Here is a 20248-nt window from a genome sequence, read left to right as displayed (position 1 = left end):
TCGATCCCTGGTCCAGGAAGATCCCACATGCCGCGGAGCAACTAAGCCCATGCGCCACAACTATTGAGCCTGCACTCTAGAGCCCGCAAGCCACAACTACTGAGCCCATGTGCCACAACTACTGAAGTCCACGCACCTAGAGCCCGTGCTCCACAACAAGAGAAGCCACCACAATGAGAAGCACGCACACCACAACGAAGAGTAGCCCCTGCTCGCCGCAACTAGAGAGAGCCCGCACGCAGCAATGAAGACCCAATGCAGCCAAAAATAAATAAATAAAATAAATAAATTTAATAAAAAAGAAAAAAGAACAGGCTATTGGGGAGCAAGCTCTTCCTCCCCCCTCCCTGTGGAAAGAGCATCTCTGTGAGTGGGCAGCTGAGGGCTCCCTGGTGACCTGCACCTTTGTGTTCTGAACACTGTGAATGAAAGCCAAGCTTCTGAGGCTGCAGCTGAAACACCACTTGCTCCTTTTGCTAAAGCAGCTTGTCCTGAGCATAGTTGGGGAATTACAGCTTTTACTGAGTCAATGTCCACTTGTCAACATCGTCCTGACATTGGGTTGGGAATCATTGGAACTCATCTTTTCATTCTGTCTACCCTTTACTAGATATGGTTGCTATAAATATAGTAACTTGCTCTTCACAGTGGATTTTCTTGAAAATCAGATTGGCAGCTTTGCATAACAACAATCAGAACTCCGGAGCTACCCAGCACGGGGAGACCGAGAACAGCCTCAGCTGTATCATGTCCTGGCCAGCTGTGTTGACTCAGCACAGCTGACCTCTCTGAGCCTGACCTTCCTCGTCTGCAGAAGGGAGACAACAGCTGTGCCTGACTTGTGAGTTTATTGTGAGGATTAGACAAGATAACACAAGGTGGAGCTTGTAACAGAGATGGGCAAACAGAAGGCTCTCAATTGAGTTGGCTACCAAATTACCCTTAGGGAAGGAAATGGAGAAAAATACAAAAACCCACACACATATGTAGTTTATTTACAAAATTGCAATGATAATGTACAAAGCTCAAAGTATTTGTTCACAACCATAGAGGATTTCTTCCTGAGACCTATAGAGCAAGATGTTATCGATATTTTCTGGAGCGTTTTTTGTCTTGTTTTTTTGGCTGTGCCGCACGGCGCGTGTGGGATCTTAGTTCCCCAACCAGGGATTGAACTCAGGCCATGGCAGTGAAAGTGTCGAGTCCTAACCACTGGATGCCAGGGAATTCCTGCCCTCTAGCCCACTTATTCTTTACTGTGGCACCCAACAGTTTAAACTTCTCCCTTCACTTGGTTCTCAGGACTGCACAAGGACCACCTCAGCAAAATCATCCTAGGTATCCTTACACAAGGACTCTGCCTTTTTATCTCCCTCATCTGCAACAGGGCGGCACCTCCTGGATATTTGCTTCATCAGCACTTTCACAGCCACCCACCAGATCTGAAATTGTCCTCTTGCCCCAGCAGAAGAGCTGCCCAATCCCCCTCCGGGCTCTCTGTCCCACTTCTTTCTCCTCTTTATGGAACTGGGTCCTGGGAGGGTGTTGGGAACCCTATGGCTTGGTGCCCACCAGCATATGCCTCATTGTCTATCTACCTGTACCTGGATGTCGGGTCCACAGATGAACTGAACAAAGCTGTGTGGCCACTTACTTCCCCAGGGCTGCGGGCAGAGACAGGGTGAGCAGGGAAGGGATGGAGGAGAGAGTAACTAGGTTTTGCAGGAGCTGGCTCTCGTGGTGAACCCAGAACATCCATCCCTGCAGGAACCTTGATCCAGGTCCCCCTTCCTGCCCCAGAGCTGTACTTAGAGGAGAGTCTGGGCAGAGGAACTGAGACATTCTGGCACCCTGCAGAAGGGGCCCTACCAGCCCTCCAAGCCTTTCTGATTTCCTCAAAGGCCCTGTGAGCAATGCTCCCCGTGTGTCTGAATACCTGCAGGCAGGCCTCAAACTCTCCTTAACTGACACCACCACCTGGGCCCCAACCCCTCAGACAGGTCTGGGCTCTTTCAGCCTTCCGCTTGCACTGTTTCCAGATGTAGGAAAACTCCCCACTGAAGCCACTTCTCTACCTGCCCAGATCCTCAGCCCTGCCACCCGTGCCTTCCCCCTAGCAAATAAAAGCACACAGTTCTCTCCAAAACAGACGCCTTCCGGTGGAGCTTGGAGCTTGCTCTCTGGTCCCATCCAAATTCCTGGGATGGACGCTCCGAGAACTCCCGCCACAGGAATTTGGCTGAGCCCCTCCACAAGGCAGGATTGTAGTTATGGGTGCCGCTGGGACCATGGGCGACCACTCTGTCCCCAGCCGAGGGCTTGCACACAGGGCCCGTTCCATGAGCTTTAGGGCCAAAGGGGGACAAGATTACACAGGCCCCTTGTTCATTAAATGGGCACACATTAGGCGCCTGCTGTGTGATAAGCTCTGTGCTATGCTTTGTGGAGAACGCGACATCGATGCCTGGATCCAGACTTCGATCTGGAGAAACGAATTCGTCATTGATCTTTGTGAGAAGAGTCAGCTTTCCCACGAAGACGGCACGTGAGTTGTAACTGTTCTGACAAAACACCGCTCAAGAGAACCTTCTCTGATGAGGGTGGAAACCCGCATCAAGGACAAACCCAGACACAGTTCTCTGCCACACCCAAGATGGCCACCCGCCCGGTCCCCCTGTACCGAGTTGCACGCAGGCGCACTCAGCCTGCCACTCCTAACATGGCACATCAGAGCGCCCCGGGGCGGGGCCGCGGGCGGAAGTGGGTGTGACAGGGACGGGAGCCGAGAGGGCACTAGGAGGCGAGGTACTGGGCAGTGGGAGCCGCTGGGAGGGTCGAAGTCATGATCCCCCTGCAGGAGGCGTCCGCCCGGCGGCGGGAGATCGAGGACAAGCTGAAGCAGGTGGGGCTGGAGCTGGGGAGGCGGGGGAGGAGGTGAGGGAAGGGGTCGAGATCCGGGCCGGGCCTCTACTCAGGGAGGCGGCAGGAGTGGGAGGGGGCCCTCCCTGCGAGGGGACCTAGTCAGGGGCGAGGCCGTGGAGCTGGGACGCGGTGGTCTTCTTTAGCCTTCGGCTTCTGGTGATGTCCTTGCCTGCGCTCCCCCCAGGAGGAGGAGACGCTGTCCTTCATCCGAGACAGCCTGGAGAAGAGCGACCAGCTCACCAAGAACATGGTGAGTAACCCCTCAGCTGGGAGGGCTTCCAGACGCTGGAGGAGAACCCTGCGACCCGGTAGCTCCGGTACCTAAGGCCTGGGGCTGCTGGTCTGGGTAGTGGTGGTGGTAACGTGTGGGTTTCTCTAGCAACAGTGCGACATGTCTCTTAACACTCCCTTCCCCTTGTCCGCCCCTTCGCTGAGGATGCTGCAGCCCCCACTGGCCTGGACTTTCTGCTTTCTGCCTAAGTTCTCCATTCTTCCTTCTCCTTCTGCAGACATTTAGTGAGACTGACTTAGGTGGGCTGGGTACTGGCCATGCGTCATCATTAATTCAAGTGAGGGTTGGACGGCCGGGTTACCACTTTTGAGATTACTGAGGGCAGAAAAAGACTCAGCCTTCACCCCAGAGGGCTTGAGGTGTAAAATGAGCTCTGAAGTCAGAGAGATCTGGGATCTAGTCCTCGCCCCTCCACGTATTTGTGTGTGGCCCCTGACAGGTAACTCTGAGCCTCAGTTACCTCCTCTGCTAAAACAGACGATGCCAACCTCCAGTGTAACTGTGAAGGTCATAGAAGCTAATGCATGGAGATGCATTTTGCACAGTACCTGGTATGCAATAGGTCCTCAGTAAATATGAGTTTCCTTCCTTGCTCCTAGAGAAGACTGGAAAAGCACAAACTGAGTAGATACAAACTTGAGTATGTATTTTGTAACACAGTCATCAGGTGCTAGTCCTTACTTAATGAGATTCACTCTTAGAGAGAAAGGGTTTTGAAGGTTCCAGCAATGCAATTGAGGCTACTCTGTATGAAACTACCTCCTGTCAGTCCAGGAAAGCATCAGAGTAGAGACTGAGATTTGGCTCCAAAGGGTGGAAGGGAAGCCATCCTGAGGTGATTATCTGAGGAGGAGTTAATTTAATGCTTGACTTGCCTTCAAATCAAACTTCAGCCAATTTATTTGGGCCACCTCCTATGTGCCAGGCACATGGTAGGTTCTGGGGATACAGTGGTGAACAGGTATACCCTGTCCCTTCCCTCATGGAGCTTATTGTCTAGAAAACCAGAGAAGAGGCAGCAAATGCCAAAGACCTGGTGGGTGGCAGAAGCAGTGCTGGGACAACCCTGAGGCCTGAGAGCATGGAGCTTCCCCCCGCAGGTGTCTATCCTGTCATCCTTTGAGAGTCGCCTTATGAAGCTGGAGAACTCCATCATCCCTGTGCACAAACAGACGGAGAATCTGCAGCGGCTGCAGGAGAACGTTGAGAAGACTCTGTCCTGTCTGGACCACGTTATCAGCTACTACCATGTGGCCAGTGACACTGAGAAGATCATCAGGGAGGGGTGAGCTAGGGCCAGAAGGTCACATTCCTAACGCCTCTTGGACCAGTGGCTGTAGGCCTTGGAAGGGAGGAGTAGAATATATTTGAGCCTAGAGTCCCCTGTGTTAATTCTCTTCTCCCCTTTCCGAATACCATTCTCTTGGTCCTTCCTCTTCATCTTCCATCTGCCCAGGCTAATAGGACTTTTCTCCTTTCCAGCCCCACAGGTAGGCTGGAAGAGTACCTGGGAAGCATGGCCAAGATTCAGAAGGCTGTGGAGTATTTCCAGGACAACAGCCCAGACAGCCCAGAGCTCAACAAAGTGGTAAGGGGCCAGCAGAGTAATGTGAGAGGTGTGGGGACACCAGGCACGGCCCTGGTCTCATGAGAGACACTGAACCAGCTTAAAAGAGAATGTAGTGGAATAAACAGAAGTATATAATACCATACACATACTGTCGGCATTAAGATCTCTGTCTCAGGAATTACAGGTATACATTTTTATTGCATCTTAATACTTTAACTAAATTATAAGTTAAATATGAATTATAAGTTTAACATTTGAATTTTATAAATGCATGGGTGTTTCTTAATTGTAGCAAAAAATACATAATATAAAATTTGCCATTTTAACCATCTTTAAGGGAACAGTTCAGTGACATTAAGTACGTTCACACTGTCGGATAACCATCTCCAGAATTCTTTTCATCATCTCAGACTGAAACCCTGTACCCATTAAACACTAACTCCCCTTTCTCCTCCCCACCAACCCCTGGCCATCATCACTCTACTTTCTGACTCAATGAATTTGACTGGTCAGGGAACCTGCATTCATGTTTTCATATTCAGTTTTTTTGTGTCATATCTTTGTGTTTAAGTTTTGGGATCTTTAGATCACCAGAGGGAGACGGAGTCGGGCTGGGAAGTGAGGTTTACTCCATGCACTGAGGAAAGGAGAGAATGCAGACAGGAGGAAAGGTGGGAGCAGAGGCCCAGACATCCCAGCCACTGAGGAACATGAGAGGGCAGGCCAGCTTGGACCCCCCGTCACCTGGCACACCTTCCTGGTGGCACCACAGGTCTTGCCCTGAGGCGTGTGTCTTACCCAGAAGAGGGGGTGGGCTGAGGAACAAAGATGGGAAACTGGCTTTTCTCCCACCCAGAAAGCTGTTGCTTAGAACAGTGCCTCCCAGCTTTTCTCCCATCGTGGCTCCATCGGAAATGAGAATGTTTGTGGGGCACACTGGGGTAAAGTGGTAACTAGCCAGTGGTCTCTGGCTGCGCACAGCGCCTCCTGGCTACTCGGAAGACTGACAAGATCAATACCTTGGCACACCAGTAACGCAGTGGGCACACACCAGTAAAACCATAATACTGCAGCCCTTGGGTGGGCAGCCTGGACTCAGAGATTGGGATGCCAGTGGCTGGAGAACTTGATTCTTGAGGGTCTCTAGCAAGTTTGGATCACAGAGTGAAGAGCTCTGTGCTAGAACTTGGGTGTGGGAGTGGATTAAAGAAGGAGAATACAAAAAATATGCTATAGGTTTACCCTAGAGGATGTACTTTCCATTTAAGCAGAAATGCTCCAACTCCTCTCTCTATTTTTAAAACATCTTTACTGAGATATAATTCACATACCATAAAATTTACCCATTTAAAGTATAAAACGCAGTAGTTTTAGTATAATCACAGAGTTGTGCAACAACACCGGAATAAATTTTATAACATTTTCATCGCCTAAAAAAAGAAATCCATTGGCAGTCACTCTTCTTCCCTTCCCTCCCCCATTCACCCAGTCTCTGGTAATCACTCATCTACTTTCTGTCTCTGTAAATTTACCTATTCTGGACTTCTCCTGAAAATGGAATCACACAGTATGCGACCTTTTGTGTCTGGCTTCCTTCACTTAGCATAATGTTTTCAAGGTTCATCTATGTAGTAGCATGTGTCAGTGTTTCATTCCGTTGTATGGTTGAATAATATTGCATTGTATGGCTCTGCCACATTTTGTTTATCCATCCATCACTTGATGGACACTCCACTTTTTGGCTGTTATGAACAGTGTTGCTATGAACCCTTGTGTATGAACTTTTGTGTGGACATATGTTTTCAATTCTCTTATCTGCTCTGGATACTTATCGCTTATCAGATACATGATTTGCAAGTATTTCCTCTCATTCTGTGAATTGGCTTTTCACTTTTTTGATGGTATCGTTTACAGCACAAAAGTCTTTAATTTGATGTAGTCCAATTTATCTATTTTTTTCTTTTGCAAACCCTTTTCTAAGAAGAACACAAATTAATGGTACAATGAGAAAATAATCAGCTGATATCTGTGAAGCACCTCCTTCTTGTAAAACTCTGGGTTTCACCTATGAACATACATTTTGAGAGAACACTAGGGAAAGAAATAATCAAGGAAAGCTTCGCAGCGTTTATTCTCTGGGAAAAAGGAAGTGAAGGCAGAGGAGGGCCGAGGCCCAGAATCAGGAAGGCAAAGGAAGGGGATGGCGAGGCGAGGGCCTGCTGAATGCTGGAACAGCCGTGGACCCTCTTTCTTCTTTCCCTCCTCCCTTCCTTCCTTCTTCCCTGTAGAAGCTGCTGTTTGAGCGGGGGAAGGAGTCGCTGGAGTCCGAGTTCCGCAGCCTGATGACCCGGCATAGCAAGGTCGTGTCCCCTGTGCTCATCCTGGATCTGATCAGCGGTGAGGACGACCTGGAGGTACAGGAGGAGGTGCCCCTGGAGCACCTGCCTGAGAGTGTGCTGCAGGACGTGATCCGCATCTCCCGCTGGCTGGTGGAATATGGCCGCAACCAAGGTGAGGTGTCCTGGGGAGGCGGGGGCCCAGGCGGCAGGGCCAGAGGGAGTGGACTTTGCCCTTTGTTTCTTTTTTTTTTTAATTTTATTATTATTATTTTTTGGCTGTGTTGGGTCTTCGTTTCTGTGCGAGGGCTTTCTCTAGTTGCGGCGAGCAGGGGCCACTCTTCATCGCGGTGCGCGGGCCTCTCACTCTCGCGGCCTCTCTTGTTGCGGAGCACAGGCTCCAGACGCGCAGGCTCAGTAATTGTGGCTCATGGGCCCAGGTGCTCCGCGGCACGTGGGATCTTCCCAGACCAGGGCTCGAACCTGTGTCCCCTGCATTGGCAGGCAGATTCTCAACCACTGCGCCACCAGGGAAGCCCCACCTGCATTTCTTTTAAAACAAAGGAGTTTAGTAGGAAACAATATGAGCAATAAGTCTACAGCTTATGTATCAAATTATGAATCTAGCTAAATTCAAGCTTTTTAAACATACCTTACTTTCCCGTTTCTTTCCTTTTTTTGATTAATTATAAAAACTTCAAATAGCACAGAAAGGCTTAGGTGAAAAGCAAAAGTCCATCTCCCCACTTCCCTAATGCTTACAGTGTCATAACCCAAAGATGAGTACTGTTAAGGTTATTTATACCCTTCCAAAAAATTCTTTATGCAACTGTGTGTGTGTGAGAGAGAGAGAGAATAAATACGTGTGTATCTGCTCCTCATTCCCAAGTGGAAGGGCGCATACTAAACACTGCCCTATGATTGTTTTTTTGGTTTTTGCTTTCAACTTAGTAATATGTCTTGAGAGTGTTCCATATCAGTACATGTATATTTGCTTCATTCTTTTTGGCAGCTGCATAATATTCCGTGGTATGTTGGTACCATCATTTCTTTAAATCCAGTCCCAGGATTTTTAAAAAAATCCCAAGTTAAGCAAAAAATTTAAAAAAAAAAACTAACTGTAATGAATATTCCATTTTAAGCTTTTTAGCCCTCCACACTCTTCTTCTCTTCGTTAGTTTGTACACATACCAAGTTGTCAGTGTGCGTTATCACTATGCCTGCCTTCCCTCGAGGACTCTGTGGTGCCAGGTCTCAGGGCCGCCTGTACTGACCACACGGCACATCTGTGGCTCATGAGCTGCACTGTGGGAGCCGGGGGCTCGGCAGGAGCTTTTCAGGGGCTCCCTTGGGATAAGAGGGAGGCCAGTGGATGCCTCCAGACCCCTCAGTCCCCTTCAGTCAGAGCCTCAGTGCTTTGTTCCATTTGGCACATTGGCGACACACTCGTTGGGAACTGCTAAAATGTACCATGGCATTCGTATCTTTTTCCTTGCTCGTTTGCATTTTTGGATTTTCCAGTTTTCCAATATTGACAAATAGTGCTGCAGTGAGCACAGTTGGATGGCTTGCTTTTCTTATTTAGGAAGTTCTTTGAGATATTTTCTCAAAGGTACAATTATCAGGCAGAACTGTCTGAACAGATCTGTAACCTTCTTGCCGTCTTGAGCTCCTCTCTGGGTAGGTGGGGCCAGTCGACTGACCCATCCAAAATCCCACAGCTGTTTGTTCTTCATTAGCTTTATTTATCTTAGCTATTTGACAGGGCTTTCATAATCCTCTAATTTTTTAAAATTTGCATTTCATTCATGGCTAAAGAAATGGTGTGTTTTTTTATTCAGTGACACTTGTTGTCTCTTTACGCATATAAATTGCTCACATCCTTTGACCCCTCACCAAGTTGAAGCTGGATGTTAACTCTACATTTTTTTTATCTAAAAAAACCTTACTGTGGACTTCCTTGGCAGTCCAGTGGTTAAGACTCCGCACTTCCAGCGCAGGGGACATGGGTTCAATCCCTGGTCAGGGAAGATGCCACGTGGCATGGCCAAAAAAAAAAAAAAAAAAACCTTACAGGGAATTCCTTGGCAGTTCAGTAGTTAGGACTTGGCACTTTCACTGCCAGGGGCCCGGGTTCAATCCCTGGTTGGAGACCTAAGATCCCACAAGCCACACGGCGCGGCCAAAAATAAATAAATAAAATAAAAAATAACAACTAATTGTTGGTTCTGTTGGGGGATACTTTCCCTTTTAAAACTTTGATTTGGGACGGACGAGGCCATGTGGGAGGCTGCTAGGAAGGGGTTAGCAAGGAGCGATGGTGGGCACCACTGCTGCCCTGCGGAGCTGCGTCTGGAAGTGAGAGGGAGGCCCTGGGGCCAGGCAGAGGCAGGGACCCCAGCTGTCGCCCATCTCTCCTCAGACTTCATGAACGTCTACTACCAGATCCGCTCCAGCCAGCTGGACCGCTCCATCAAAGGCCTGAAGGAGCATTTCCGGAAGAGCAGTTCTTCATCTGGGGTCCCCTACTCCCCTGCTGTCCCCAACAAGAGGAAGGACACGCCTACCAAGAAGCCGGTCAAGCGGCCAGGTGAGTCCCCACCCTGGCCCACCTCAGAACCAGACAGAAGCTCGGTGGGACCCGGGTTGCTTTTGGCCACCCTGGGGGTAGCAGCCGCTACAGCTTGACCTCACAGCGACCCCCAGCTATAGGTACGCAGGACAGAAAGCAGGTGTCTGCCCACCCAGCAAGGCCCCATCCGGTGAGCTCCTCTCTACCCAGCCGAGTCTGGGGGCTACATAAGTGTCCTTGGAGTGGAGGGTCACAGGCACGGAGGGGTGGGCTGACAGGGGTGCCGGGGCAGAGCCCCTTGCTGGACCCCCTTGTCCTCCCTGCGTCGGCCTGTCAGGAGGCCAGGCACGCTGCTGCCGCCAAAACCGTGGACAGGACAGGGGCAGGCACTGCAGCCGTCACCTTGCAGAAAGCCAGGGTGGCTTGAAGAAGTGGATAGGGGAGAGTTTACACTTCCACAGTCGCCCAGAAAGGAAAATAATCCCACGCCTTCTTCTCCAAAGAACTTAATCCGGCTTTTGGGCTCCACTCGAAGTTACTGCCTTGCGGCGGGAGAGTCAGGGGAGGGGTGTTGAGGTGGGAGACGCCTAGGCTGTGGGCGTTGGTGTCCTGGGCGAACAGCTCACTGTCTGTCCTTCTTCCCGTCATCATGTTCCCTGTAGTCTGTGCTCCAGGTAAACAGTGCTCCTGTGTGTCAGCTTCCGCTTGGCAAGCCTGGCTGTGTCTGGCTGCTGAGAGGCGTGGCCCTCGAGAGGCTGGGGTATTCCAGGGCGAGGGGCTGCTGCAGGCCCCAGGGAGAGAGAGCCAGTGAGGCTGGGGGCTGCTCCCACCCCAGCCTTCCCTGTCCAGCTGCTGCTGTGGGCACACACGCCAGGTGCGCTGGTGGGGCCCGCCCCTCACGACAGCGTTTTCCTTACCTGCCCCTCAGAGAACAGGGGGCCTGTGCCTTGGTTCCGGGAGGCTGCGAGGCTGCCTGGGCCTTGGCGGGTCTGTGCTCTCTTCCCCTCTGTCTCCTCTCTGATGGGCCCAGTGGAGGCCCCAGGACCCAGTCTGCATCCAGGAGTGCTGCTGGCTGTGCAGGGAGCAGGGGTCTGATCTCGGGGCCCCCGGTGGACCTAATCTAGCTTGGCTTAGAGCCCCCAGAGGAAAACTCGGGCTCTGAGCGTCCCTCTGGTTTCTGTGGGGTTTCAAGAGGTGTCAGGAGGTGGGGGGCTCAGGACTGACGTCAGGAACTAGGGAATCAGGCCCCTGGGACATCAGTTCCCAGCTCTTGAGGAGGGGAGCAGGGAGGCCTCGGTGGGTAATGAAACACCGACCTCAGCGTCGTTTGTGGTAATTGTGCTCCTGATGGGTTTGGCGGCTGCCGGATCAGCGTCCCCAGCCCACATCCATGCGAGCATACTGGCAAGGCTCCTGGAGGCCCGGCGGGCCCACCTGCTCCTGGTCGGTTGTGGGGCAGGGAACTGATTCGCTCATTAGTGGGGCTGCTCCCTGGAGGGGCAGAACCCAGCGAGACAGATGCTGAGCCCAAGCCCCAAACTTGGTTATTAGTAACTAATTGCAGTTGGTGCAAACAGAAAGAAATGAGCCGCTCCAGACACTGTCCCTTCTCCGCTAGCCTTTTGGGGAGCTGCCAGGACCCAAAAAGCCTCACTGTGTTCAGGGATGCAAGGGGGCACCTGGGAGTCCCCAGGGAAGAGGGACGGAGTTACACTCATGGGTGCCTCCCCTGCTCCAGTACATTTTATTAACAGGGCGGCTGTACACATCTGTTTTAAATGCTGTTTTATTTCCCCACGTTTTCTGCCCTGAGATGTCTCGTTCCCACAGAGGTAGCTGACCCTGGAGGCTGTGGGCGCTGCAGTTTTGTTTTCATTGTTCTCACTTGTGATACTAACTGTTGGTTTTTTCCCCCCATGCCAAGAGCATGTGCCCTTTCCTGCTGCCCTCCCTCCTGCTCTCTGTGTGGTGGCTCCTATTAACTTCTTTTTGGCTTTTGAGTTTTTCCCAATTGCTCTGGTGGTTTGGGTCCCTCCCCTGGTGTATGGGACCAGTCTGCCTCTGGGTCTCCAAGCCTTCTGTCTTGGGCACTGCTATCCCAGGAAGCTCAGTCCCATTTCACCAACTCCTGGGTGCTGCTTTCCTTTGGCTGCTGTTTGGCCGCGTCCCGGCACTGAGTATGCCCGGAGCACTCTGCCCGCCCTTTGGGGAGGAGCCATGGGCCTGCCCGCTTCAAGGTGCCCCCAGGCTCTGCCACTTGGTCTCGCCTTCTGGGTGTGAGAGCTCCATCACTAGCTCCTCCATCCCAGGCCCTTGTCTATTTCTGAGTTAAGTGCCACCCAGTACTGTTTTTTATTTTTGGCTTCTCCTGGTGGATCTTTGCCCATCTCATCTCCTTCACTCTCTGCACTTCCTAAAATGAACTCAGATCTGGAACAGTGAGGGTCACTGGCAGAATCAGGAGCTCCACTGGGGGAACGAAATGTGTCCGTTCCTCCATCTCCTTCTGCGGGGCCTCCGGCGGTCCTGGGAAAGGCCTGCTGGGAGAGATGGTACCCGGGCGTGCTCTCTGCTGGGGGTGGGCATGGGCCTGGGGGGCAGGTGGAGGGCTGCTGCTGTTTTCTCTCACTCGTTTCCTAGGTCTTCTTATCTCCTCTCTGTGTGGCTCTGGTGACAGGGACGATCCGTAAGGCTCAGAACCTTCTGAAACAGTATTCCCAGCATGGTCTAGATGGGAAAAAGGGGGGCTCTAACCTCATTCCTCTGGAAGGTAATCATCCTGTGTTCCTCTCCTCTTCCCTCCTCCTCCACCGTGTGTCCACTCACGTGGTAGGGCAGAGCCTCCAACCCCCCAGAGGGCCTCGGGCGCAACCCTGAGAGGGGACCAGGGGTGGGAACTGAGGTCCTGGGTCTCTGACCCCAGCTGGCTCGGGGGCAGCTTTCATGGCCCTCGGCCTGGTCCTGTCTGGCTGACGGCAGCTCTGCCCTCCCGGAGGCTTCCCGCTCCCTCCCCTCCCCGTCTCTGTCCTTGTCTCCTGTTTGAACTCAGAGAAAGCTCTTTGTCACGGGCAGCCCTTTCACGCTCAGACCAGCAGTGACAGGACCAAGGCGCCGAGGCCTCCTGGCCGCCCCCCTCCACCTGAAAGGGGAGCGTGTGCCACAGGGGGCAGGCAGCCCGTATACCATGTCCCTGCCTCCCTCGCATCAGAGGAAGGACAGCCCTGCCCTAGTGGACCGGATCCGCCTTCAAAAGAATGACCCTGGGGGCGAAAAGAAGCCTGTCCCCATTCACTGGGCAGTGACATTTCTCTAACTGGATCTCTCCCCAAATATGGTGAGATAAACCCCCTGGGGCTGAGCATCAGACCTTCCGCAGCTGCTGGAAACTCTTCAGAAACCCGGCTTTCTCTTAGCGTCCAGGCTTGGGGAAACCAGCTCCCGAGGATGGTCCGGGGCACTGCAAGTCAGGCTTGAAACGGCTGTTCCCAAGGTGGTCTGAGGCAGAGGAGGGGCTCAGAGCCCTCTCCAATGCCCCTTCCCCTACACCCCGTCTCACATCCCCCCCCCCCCCCGGAGATCGAGGGCTTCTTCCCAGTCCCCCGAGAGGCAGCCACCCCGCCCCTGGATAAACGCTGCTTGTGTTTGCGGCCGACGTCTCGCTAGGTCACGAGCATGATTTCCGAGTTAAGCACCTGTCCGAGGCCCTGAACGACAAGCACGGGCCACTGGCCGGTGAGTACTGCAGCCCAGCCCGAGGGCAGCCGCCGCTGCATTCACGGCCGTCCCCAGAGGGCCCGCTCCGGCCTGGCCTAGCCGGCCGCTCCGCTCCGAGGATGAGCCTGGCCTACTCGCCTCTCTCTCTCTCCGGTCCGTCTCTCTTTTGGGCACTAGGTCCCCTTACCTCTCTCCAGGTGGGAGTGCACGCCTGGCTCTCAGGGCCTGGGCCAAGGGCAGAAGTTGCCACCACTCGGAAGGCGGGCAGAGAGGGCAGGCGGACCCCCGGAGGGCAGGGAGCATCAACACGTGCCTCCAGCGACGGCTCCAAAGCTCTGACCCCTCGGAGCCCGTCCCTCGGCACGTAGGACCAGGTTGCCTGCGGGCACCCCTGCGCCAGCCTCCAATGCAGTAGCGGGATCCGGTCTCCTGCTGCGGCAGCTGACAACCAAGGAGCCCTCCCCCTCCAAGGCTCACATTGCCTCTTCTCCAGTTTTGACGCCATGCCAGCTAGCCTCATGGACCAGAGCCCACTGCCTTTGTATACATTCCAGAAGGCCTGGCTGGGCTGGTATCTGGCTCCAGAGGCCCAGCGTTTTCAGAGATGGATGACCACTGTGCCTGCCTCCTTGAGGTGGACGCGGCCACTTGCCCATCCCTGGGTGTCCTCTTCCCAGTACAATTCAGAATCCTCAGTCTTGGGGTCAGGCGTGTCTTATCCAGGAAGTCGACTGGGGGAATCTTCTTATCCTTTTTATCCATCTCCCCAACACCTCTCGTACCTGACATTCTGGAACAAAGGCTGGACTCCGGCCCTGGTTTTCCCCTCGAACCCTGTCGGGCCTGCTGGAGTTCTCTCAGCTTTCTGCCAGCACAGTCTTCTTCCCCATCTGCTGCCAGTCTGGCTACAGGCCAGGAGCTGGGGAGACTCATGCCCCAACCCCCAGCAGGGAGAGGGTCTGCCCCAAACCAGTAGCTCAGGGGCACTGCTTTCCCCCCAGGGAGAGATGACATGCTGGACGTGGAGACCGACGCCTACATTCACTGCGTCAGTGCCTTTGTCAAGCTGGCCCAGAGCGAGTACCAGCTGCTGATGGACGTCATCCCTGAGCACCATCAGAAGAAGACCTTTGACTCTTTGATACAGGTCCTGCCCCACCCCACCCTGCCCCTGGGCCCTGACCAGATGCCCCAGCAAGAGCTGTCACTGCAGAAGCTTGACTTTGGTCCAGGCTTGTGGTCCATAGCCCTCAACTCCAGCCACCACCTCCACCTCCCATCCTGGGGATCTGTCCTGGGTGGCGTGTCCCATTCGGGACCTCCCTATTGGAGGCATACTTCCCCCACACCCCTCCAGGTGCCCTCACCGTCCCTGGGAACCGGCTGTCTGCCCCCTCCCCTGAGCCCTCTCCCTGCCCCGCTCTCTCAGGACGCCCTGGACGGGCTGATGCTTGAAGGGGAGAACATTGTGGCTGCTGCTCGGAAGGCCATCATCCGACACGACTTCTCGGCTGTGCTCACCGTCTTCCCCATCCTGCGGCACCTCAAGCAGACCAAGCCTGAGTTTGACCAGGTGCTCCAGGTAGGTGGCTGAGGATGCCCTTGGGGACGCCGGGAGGAGGAGTCCTGCTGCCCGGCACGGCCTCCCAGGAGAACTGTGCTCCCTGCCCCAACGCGTCTGCTCCGAGGGGGAATGGCGGCAGCTTGCTCGGGCCCCGGGCCTGCGCAGGTGCTCTCAGGGTGAGTGAAGAGGAGAGGCAGTCCCCTGGGGTGAGGGGCTGGGAAGGAGCAGGGCCCCAGGCACAGCCTATGGCCGGCTTCTGGCGCCCTGTGCAGCTGTGTGCTTCCTCAGGGGACGGCCGCCAGCACCAAGAACAAGCTGCCCAGCCTCATCACCTCCATGGAGACCGTGGGAGCCAAAGCGCTGGAGGACTTCGCTGACAACATCAAGGTGCTCTCCTTCCCTCCGCTGCCATGCCCGTGGGGCTGTGGGCAGGGCCACCGGTGACCTGGCTTGGAAACTCCTTCTGAAAGCAGGCCTCCAAGAGGGGCGGGCCTGCCCTGTGGGGAAGCCGGCCGTGCTGCTAGTCTCCTGTCAGTGCCCACGGGCCTCCCTGTCTTCCCCAGGGGCTCCAGAGGCCCCCACCCCAGGCGTCAAGCTCCTGCCGCGCTTTTCCCATCTAGTCACGTCCGTGTGTCTGTCTCACTCACCTTTGTGCCTGAGGGGCATCCTGACACCTGTCTGCCAGGAGGTGGCGCCGTGAGCCCGCAGACGGGGGTGTGGGGTGGGCGCGAGACTCCCTGGGAGCTGCTTCAGGGAGTCAGGCTGTTCTTCCCACAGAACGACCCGGACAAGGAGTACAACATGCCCAAGGATGGCACTGTGCATGAGCTCACGAGCAACGTAGGTGCTGCCCCGGGGCTCCTGGGGCGGGGAGGGGGCGCAGGTGGCAGGATGGACTGCAAGGTGCTTCGTGCCCCCAGCAGACAGGGCCTCTCCCAGGAGGCCAAACCCACAGGGTGGAGCAGGAAGCTGGCAGCCACCCTCTTCACTGGGCAGGCCCCTGGCCCTGCACCTGTCCTGGGATGGTCAGAGGGGGTGAACTGTAGGAGGTGATCGACCTTTGGGTCCTGCCCTTGACCTTCTTCCTGGACCTGTTTTCTCCCCACGCAGGCTATCCTCTTCCTGCAGCAGCTCCTGGACTTCCAGGAGACGGCGGGCGCCATGCTGGCCTCCCAAGGTACTTGGCACCTCCCAGCGGGGCCCCGTGCCCCACTCCTCCCTCTGGCCTGGAGACGTGGGGTTAGCCCCCTCTGGGTGAGGAGATTTCCCCCGCCCTGTGGAGTGGGAAGGAGATGTGGCCTGTGGCGGGACCCCCGAGCTGCTTGGGCCATCTGGGCCCAGCATCAGGAAAGCAGCCGGGGTTTGACTACCTTTCCTGGCCTCCATCCCCTCTCGGCTCCTTCCACTGTCCTCACTCTGGAGAGCAGAACTCACTTGTTTGGAGGTGCCCTTCCCGCCCCGCCCCTCCTTCTGCATCTCTCCACCTCCTCTTGTGTTGCCTGTCCTAATTAGTCTCATACAGCTGACCCTTTACAGCTGGCATCTCAGGGCCAGCCTATTGTCTTCCCGTGACCGTGACTGCTGTCCTGGGACTGGGGCTCAGGAGGTTAGCACGTGGGGAAGAGCACGCTTCCGAGCACTGAGACCCAGCCCAGCTTGTTGGGCCCCCAGGCCTTCCCTTTTCCCCCCAGTCTAGGGGCAAGGAGCCAAGGTGCAGCCTCTGGCCTGCGGTTCTCCAGATGTCCACTTTCCAGTGTGTCCCTGGCCTTCAGGGGTCCAGCCTGGGCTGTCCTGCTGTCTGTTTCTGGCGTCGCGGGGAGTGGTCTGCTTGGCTCGGGTGTTGCGGCCGTTTCTAACCTGTTTTTGCACTTTGCATCTTTTTCCCTCCTTTGTCTCTCCCCCCTTCCCCTCTGTGCGCACTGCCTCTCACTGCGTAGTTCTTGGGGACACATACAATATTCCTTTAGACCCCCGAGGTAAGCAGCAGGGCTCTGCAGCCCCATCCTTCCCCTCTGAAGCCCCATGAGTGAGGTTCCCTGGGGACGGAGGCACCTGGACAGACTCAGGACCCCAGTAGGAGCGGGGTCAGAGGGGACACGGGTTCCTTCCGGGTGCTCCCAACCCTCTCAGCTCCCTGACGGCCACTCTCTGTCTCTGGGTTTCTCCAGGCAGCGTCCTGCTGTGTCCAGCACCCTGAGTACTCCCTTCAAGCTGGTCCAGCACCTCCCTGTCTCCTTCCTCTCCCATCCGCTCCCTTCCCCCCTTGGCTTTCTGCCCTGTGCGGGCAGCAAGTCTCTGTTCAGAAGGGTCTGGTAGAGGAGGTTGTGGGCAGTGGGGGTGAAGGTGGAGAGGCCATGGGGGGCCTATTCTAAGACTCTGTTGCTGACAAATGGGAGAAGTGGGCCTCGTAGGTACCGCCAGCATGGGTCGGGGGCTGGGTGACAGAGGCTGTCCCATTCCTGTCCTGCCAGCCTTCCTGCTGTTCCTGGGCCAGCTCATTAACCCCACCACCCAAGACCATGGAAGGGCCGGCCCTGGGTTCCAGGAAGAGTCCCAGGGAGCACGCCCTGTAGCTCAGCACGTCCCCAGCTCTGCCCGAGGGAGGCTCGGGCCCCTCCCAGGGTTTCCTCAGCCGCTCCGCCGGCCTAGGGGAGGCCAGAGAGGCTCTCGGCTGCCGCCACTGCTGTGGTAACAGGACTCCTCCTCTCACAGAGACCAGTTCCTCAGCCACCAGCTACAGCTCCGAGTTCAGCAAGCGCCTCCTGAGCACCTACATCTGTGAGTGCGCCCCGCCAGCCAGCAGCCTCCGGCGCCCGGCCTCCCTGCCTCCCTGCCTCTTCCCTTCCGCGTCCTTTTTGTGCTCTCTTGCTCGTCCAGGTCCCGCCCTGACTTTTAGAATTGCAGCCTGACCTCTGGTTGGGGGGCCGCAGGGGCTCGGCAAAAGGCTCCCAAGGCTGGCGAGGCTGGTGGGGCCTCGAGTCCGGGAGGAACAAGGAGCGACGGGTGGGAGTTGGTCTGTCGGCCCCAGGATTGGGTCATTTGGGTCCGACTGCCACGGGGGGCGTGACCGCATCCTTCCCTGTGCAGGTAAAGTCCTGGGCAACCTGCAGCTGAACTTGCTGAGCAAGTCCAAGGTGTATGAGGACCCGGCTCTGAGCGCCATCTTCCTACACAACAACTACAACTACATCCTCAAGGCCCTGGAGAAGTAAGTGGCTACGGGCGCTGGCCTGCAGCTCGCCCCTGCCCCTGCCTGCCTGCCGGGTCTGGCTGTGCCCCCTCGTGTCCAGGGCGGGGAGGACGCCGCTTTACCCTTCACAGTCCCAGGACCCAGGGAGGTGGGAGGCAGGCCCCACTGGTGTTGCTGCAGAGGCCGGCAGCCTCTCTATCATCCTCTCCTCTCTCCCCTGCTCCCACCCCAGGTCTGAGCTGATCCAGCTGGTGGCCGTGACCCAGAAGACTGCCGAGCGCTCCTACCGCGAGCACATCGAGCAGCAGATCCAGACTTACCAGCGCAGGTGGGCCTCCGCCCACCCTCCCGCTCCCCGACCTGTGTGCCCACCAGTAACACTTCCTTCTCAGAGCCTTGGGAGGCTGGGCCCAGTCAGAGTGGGCTCAATGACGGGGAACTGCCACCCTGTGAACCCCCATCCTCTACTTCTTTTTTAATCACACTCATGGGGTGGGGAAGGGTGGGTGCCAAGGGTGACGACTAAGATGGTTGAAGGGCTGCCTGTCAGAGGTGTGGGTAACGTTCAGACCAGGTGAAGAGCCAGCTCACAAGGTCCCTTGAACTTGGCTGAGCCTCACTCTACAGGGCTCTCTCTGCCCCTCGCCTCCTGTTTCTTAGTTTGTGCGTCTCTCTCTCCCTTTGGGTGTTTCTTCCCCGTGACCGTATCTCCCTCTGCTTTCCCGTGTATCTGTCCTCCGTCCCCTCTTTTCTCATCTGCTTCTCCATCTTAATTGGCCATGATATCAACGTGAAGTGTAGTTGGTAGTGTCTGTTCGATTTATTGAATGTTCTGTTTCCTGTTCTTAATTTTAAAAGCGAGCAGCTTGAACATTTTTATTCCCAAGGAAAAAAATCTCAGCTGTGTTTTGCTTAGTTACAACCCAGGCTGATCCCTGCCCTCACCCTCTCCCCCAGTAGATCAAGAGATTTTTAAAAAAGAAAACAATCCAGCCCCAGGGAAGGAGCAGCTGCCTGAGGCTGTCCCTTCTCTGCCCTCTGCTTCCCTCCCTGCCTGGCAGTTGGTTAAAGGTGACTGACTACATTGCTGAGAAGAATCTACCTGTGTTCCAGCCCGGAGTCAAGGTGGGCTGAAGGCCTGGGCTGGGAAGGGATGTCTAGCAGATGTGGTGCTTTCTGCTGTGTCTCTGGGAAAAAACAGACAACTGGGATGAGAAAGCAAAGGATGCCCGTGGCCCTCCGGGCAGCAGGGGAGAGGGCTGGGCTTGGGTGTTTGGGGAAGGAGCAGGGGCAGGACGATTCTGCTCTGAGGGACGCTTTCTCTGCCACCTCCCCTGGCCCCCCAGCTTCGGGACAAGGAGCGCCAGATGATCAAGGAGCGTTTTAAGGTAAGTCGGGATCCTCCCCGCTCCCCTGATCGCTGCTGCTACTGTAGCAGCACAGACTCAAACGTTTGTCTTTGGGTCACTTCTGTTTCCACCGTTGTGGTGTTCAGGGCTTCAACGATGGCCTGGAAGAATTGTGCAAGATACAAAAGGCCTGGGCTATTCCCGACACGGAGCAGAGGGACAAGATCCGCCAAGCTCAGAAAAACATTGTTAAGGAGACCTACGGGGCCTTTCTGCACAGGTTAGCCCTCCGTCTCTGCCCTCCCAGCCCCAGGCTCCCCGCTGCCCCGGCTGGGCCACTGGGCCCTTCTCTTCTTCAAGGAAACCTGGAGAGGGTGGTGGGTTTGGGTGGCAGATCCAGTGCCCGGGGCTTTGGTGTGGGGCCAGACCCGGACATCACCCAGGGGCACCCCATCGGGAGGGTCTTAGGCTGAGGCAGAGCTGGGGAGGGGCTAGGCATCCCCACTGACCTCAGCGCCTCGTCAGGTATGGCAGCGTGCCCTTCACCAAGAATCCTGAGAAGTACATCAAGTATCGTGTGGAGCAGGTGGGCGACATGATCGATCGCCTCTTTGACACCTCCGCCTGAGCCACCACCGCCCCTGCCTGGCTCTGCCAGACCAGCCATGTTATCGGACAGATAAACCAGTGTTAACTTGCCTCTGGGCCCGGTGAGTGTGGCGTCCTTTGACACAGGGGT

The 20248-nt window shown here is 55.4% G+C and overlaps 1 protein-coding gene across 10 annotated transcripts; it reads left to right on the top strand.

The window, feature by feature from the left end:
- Positions 1–2744: 2744 nt before the first annotated feature.
- Positions 2745–20208, top strand: EXOC7 (exocyst complex component 7). 10 transcript variants are annotated; one of them, XM_082371158.1, is made up of 21 exons: positions 2746–2902; positions 3107–3172; positions 4315–4499; positions 4697–4802; positions 7073–7295; positions 9543–9710; positions 12370–12462; positions 13356–13424; positions 14408–14553; positions 14836–14988; positions 15259–15357; positions 15748–15810; positions 16081–16147; positions 16908–16946; positions 17683–17748; positions 18058–18178; positions 18393–18488; positions 19222–19285; positions 19507–19548; positions 19656–19789; positions 20035–20208. In XM_082371158.1, the coding sequence occupies exons 1-21, from the start codon at positions 2843–2845 to the stop codon at positions 20135–20137; spliced, it is 2163 nt and encodes a 720-aa protein (XP_082227284.1). In that variant the 5' UTR covers positions 2746–2842; the 3' UTR covers positions 20138–20208. The 10 variants fall into 10 exon arrangements, with proteins under 10 accessions (XP_082227282.1, XP_082227284.1, XP_082227287.1 ...); XM_082371161.1 differs by lacking the exon at positions 12370–12462; XM_082371160.1 differs by lacking the exon at positions 13356–13424.
- The last annotated feature ends 40 nt before the right edge of the window (positions 20209–20248 follow it).

The sequence above is a fragment of the Balaenoptera borealis genome (assembly GCF_965194805.1).
Source record: "Balaenoptera borealis genome assembly, chromosome: 20".
Lineage (NCBI taxonomy): Eukaryota > Metazoa > Chordata > Mammalia > Artiodactyla > Balaenopteridae > Balaenoptera > Balaenoptera borealis.
The sequence above is the reverse complement of the archived record's forward strand: the minus strand, read 5'-3'. Positions and strand labels throughout refer to the sequence as shown.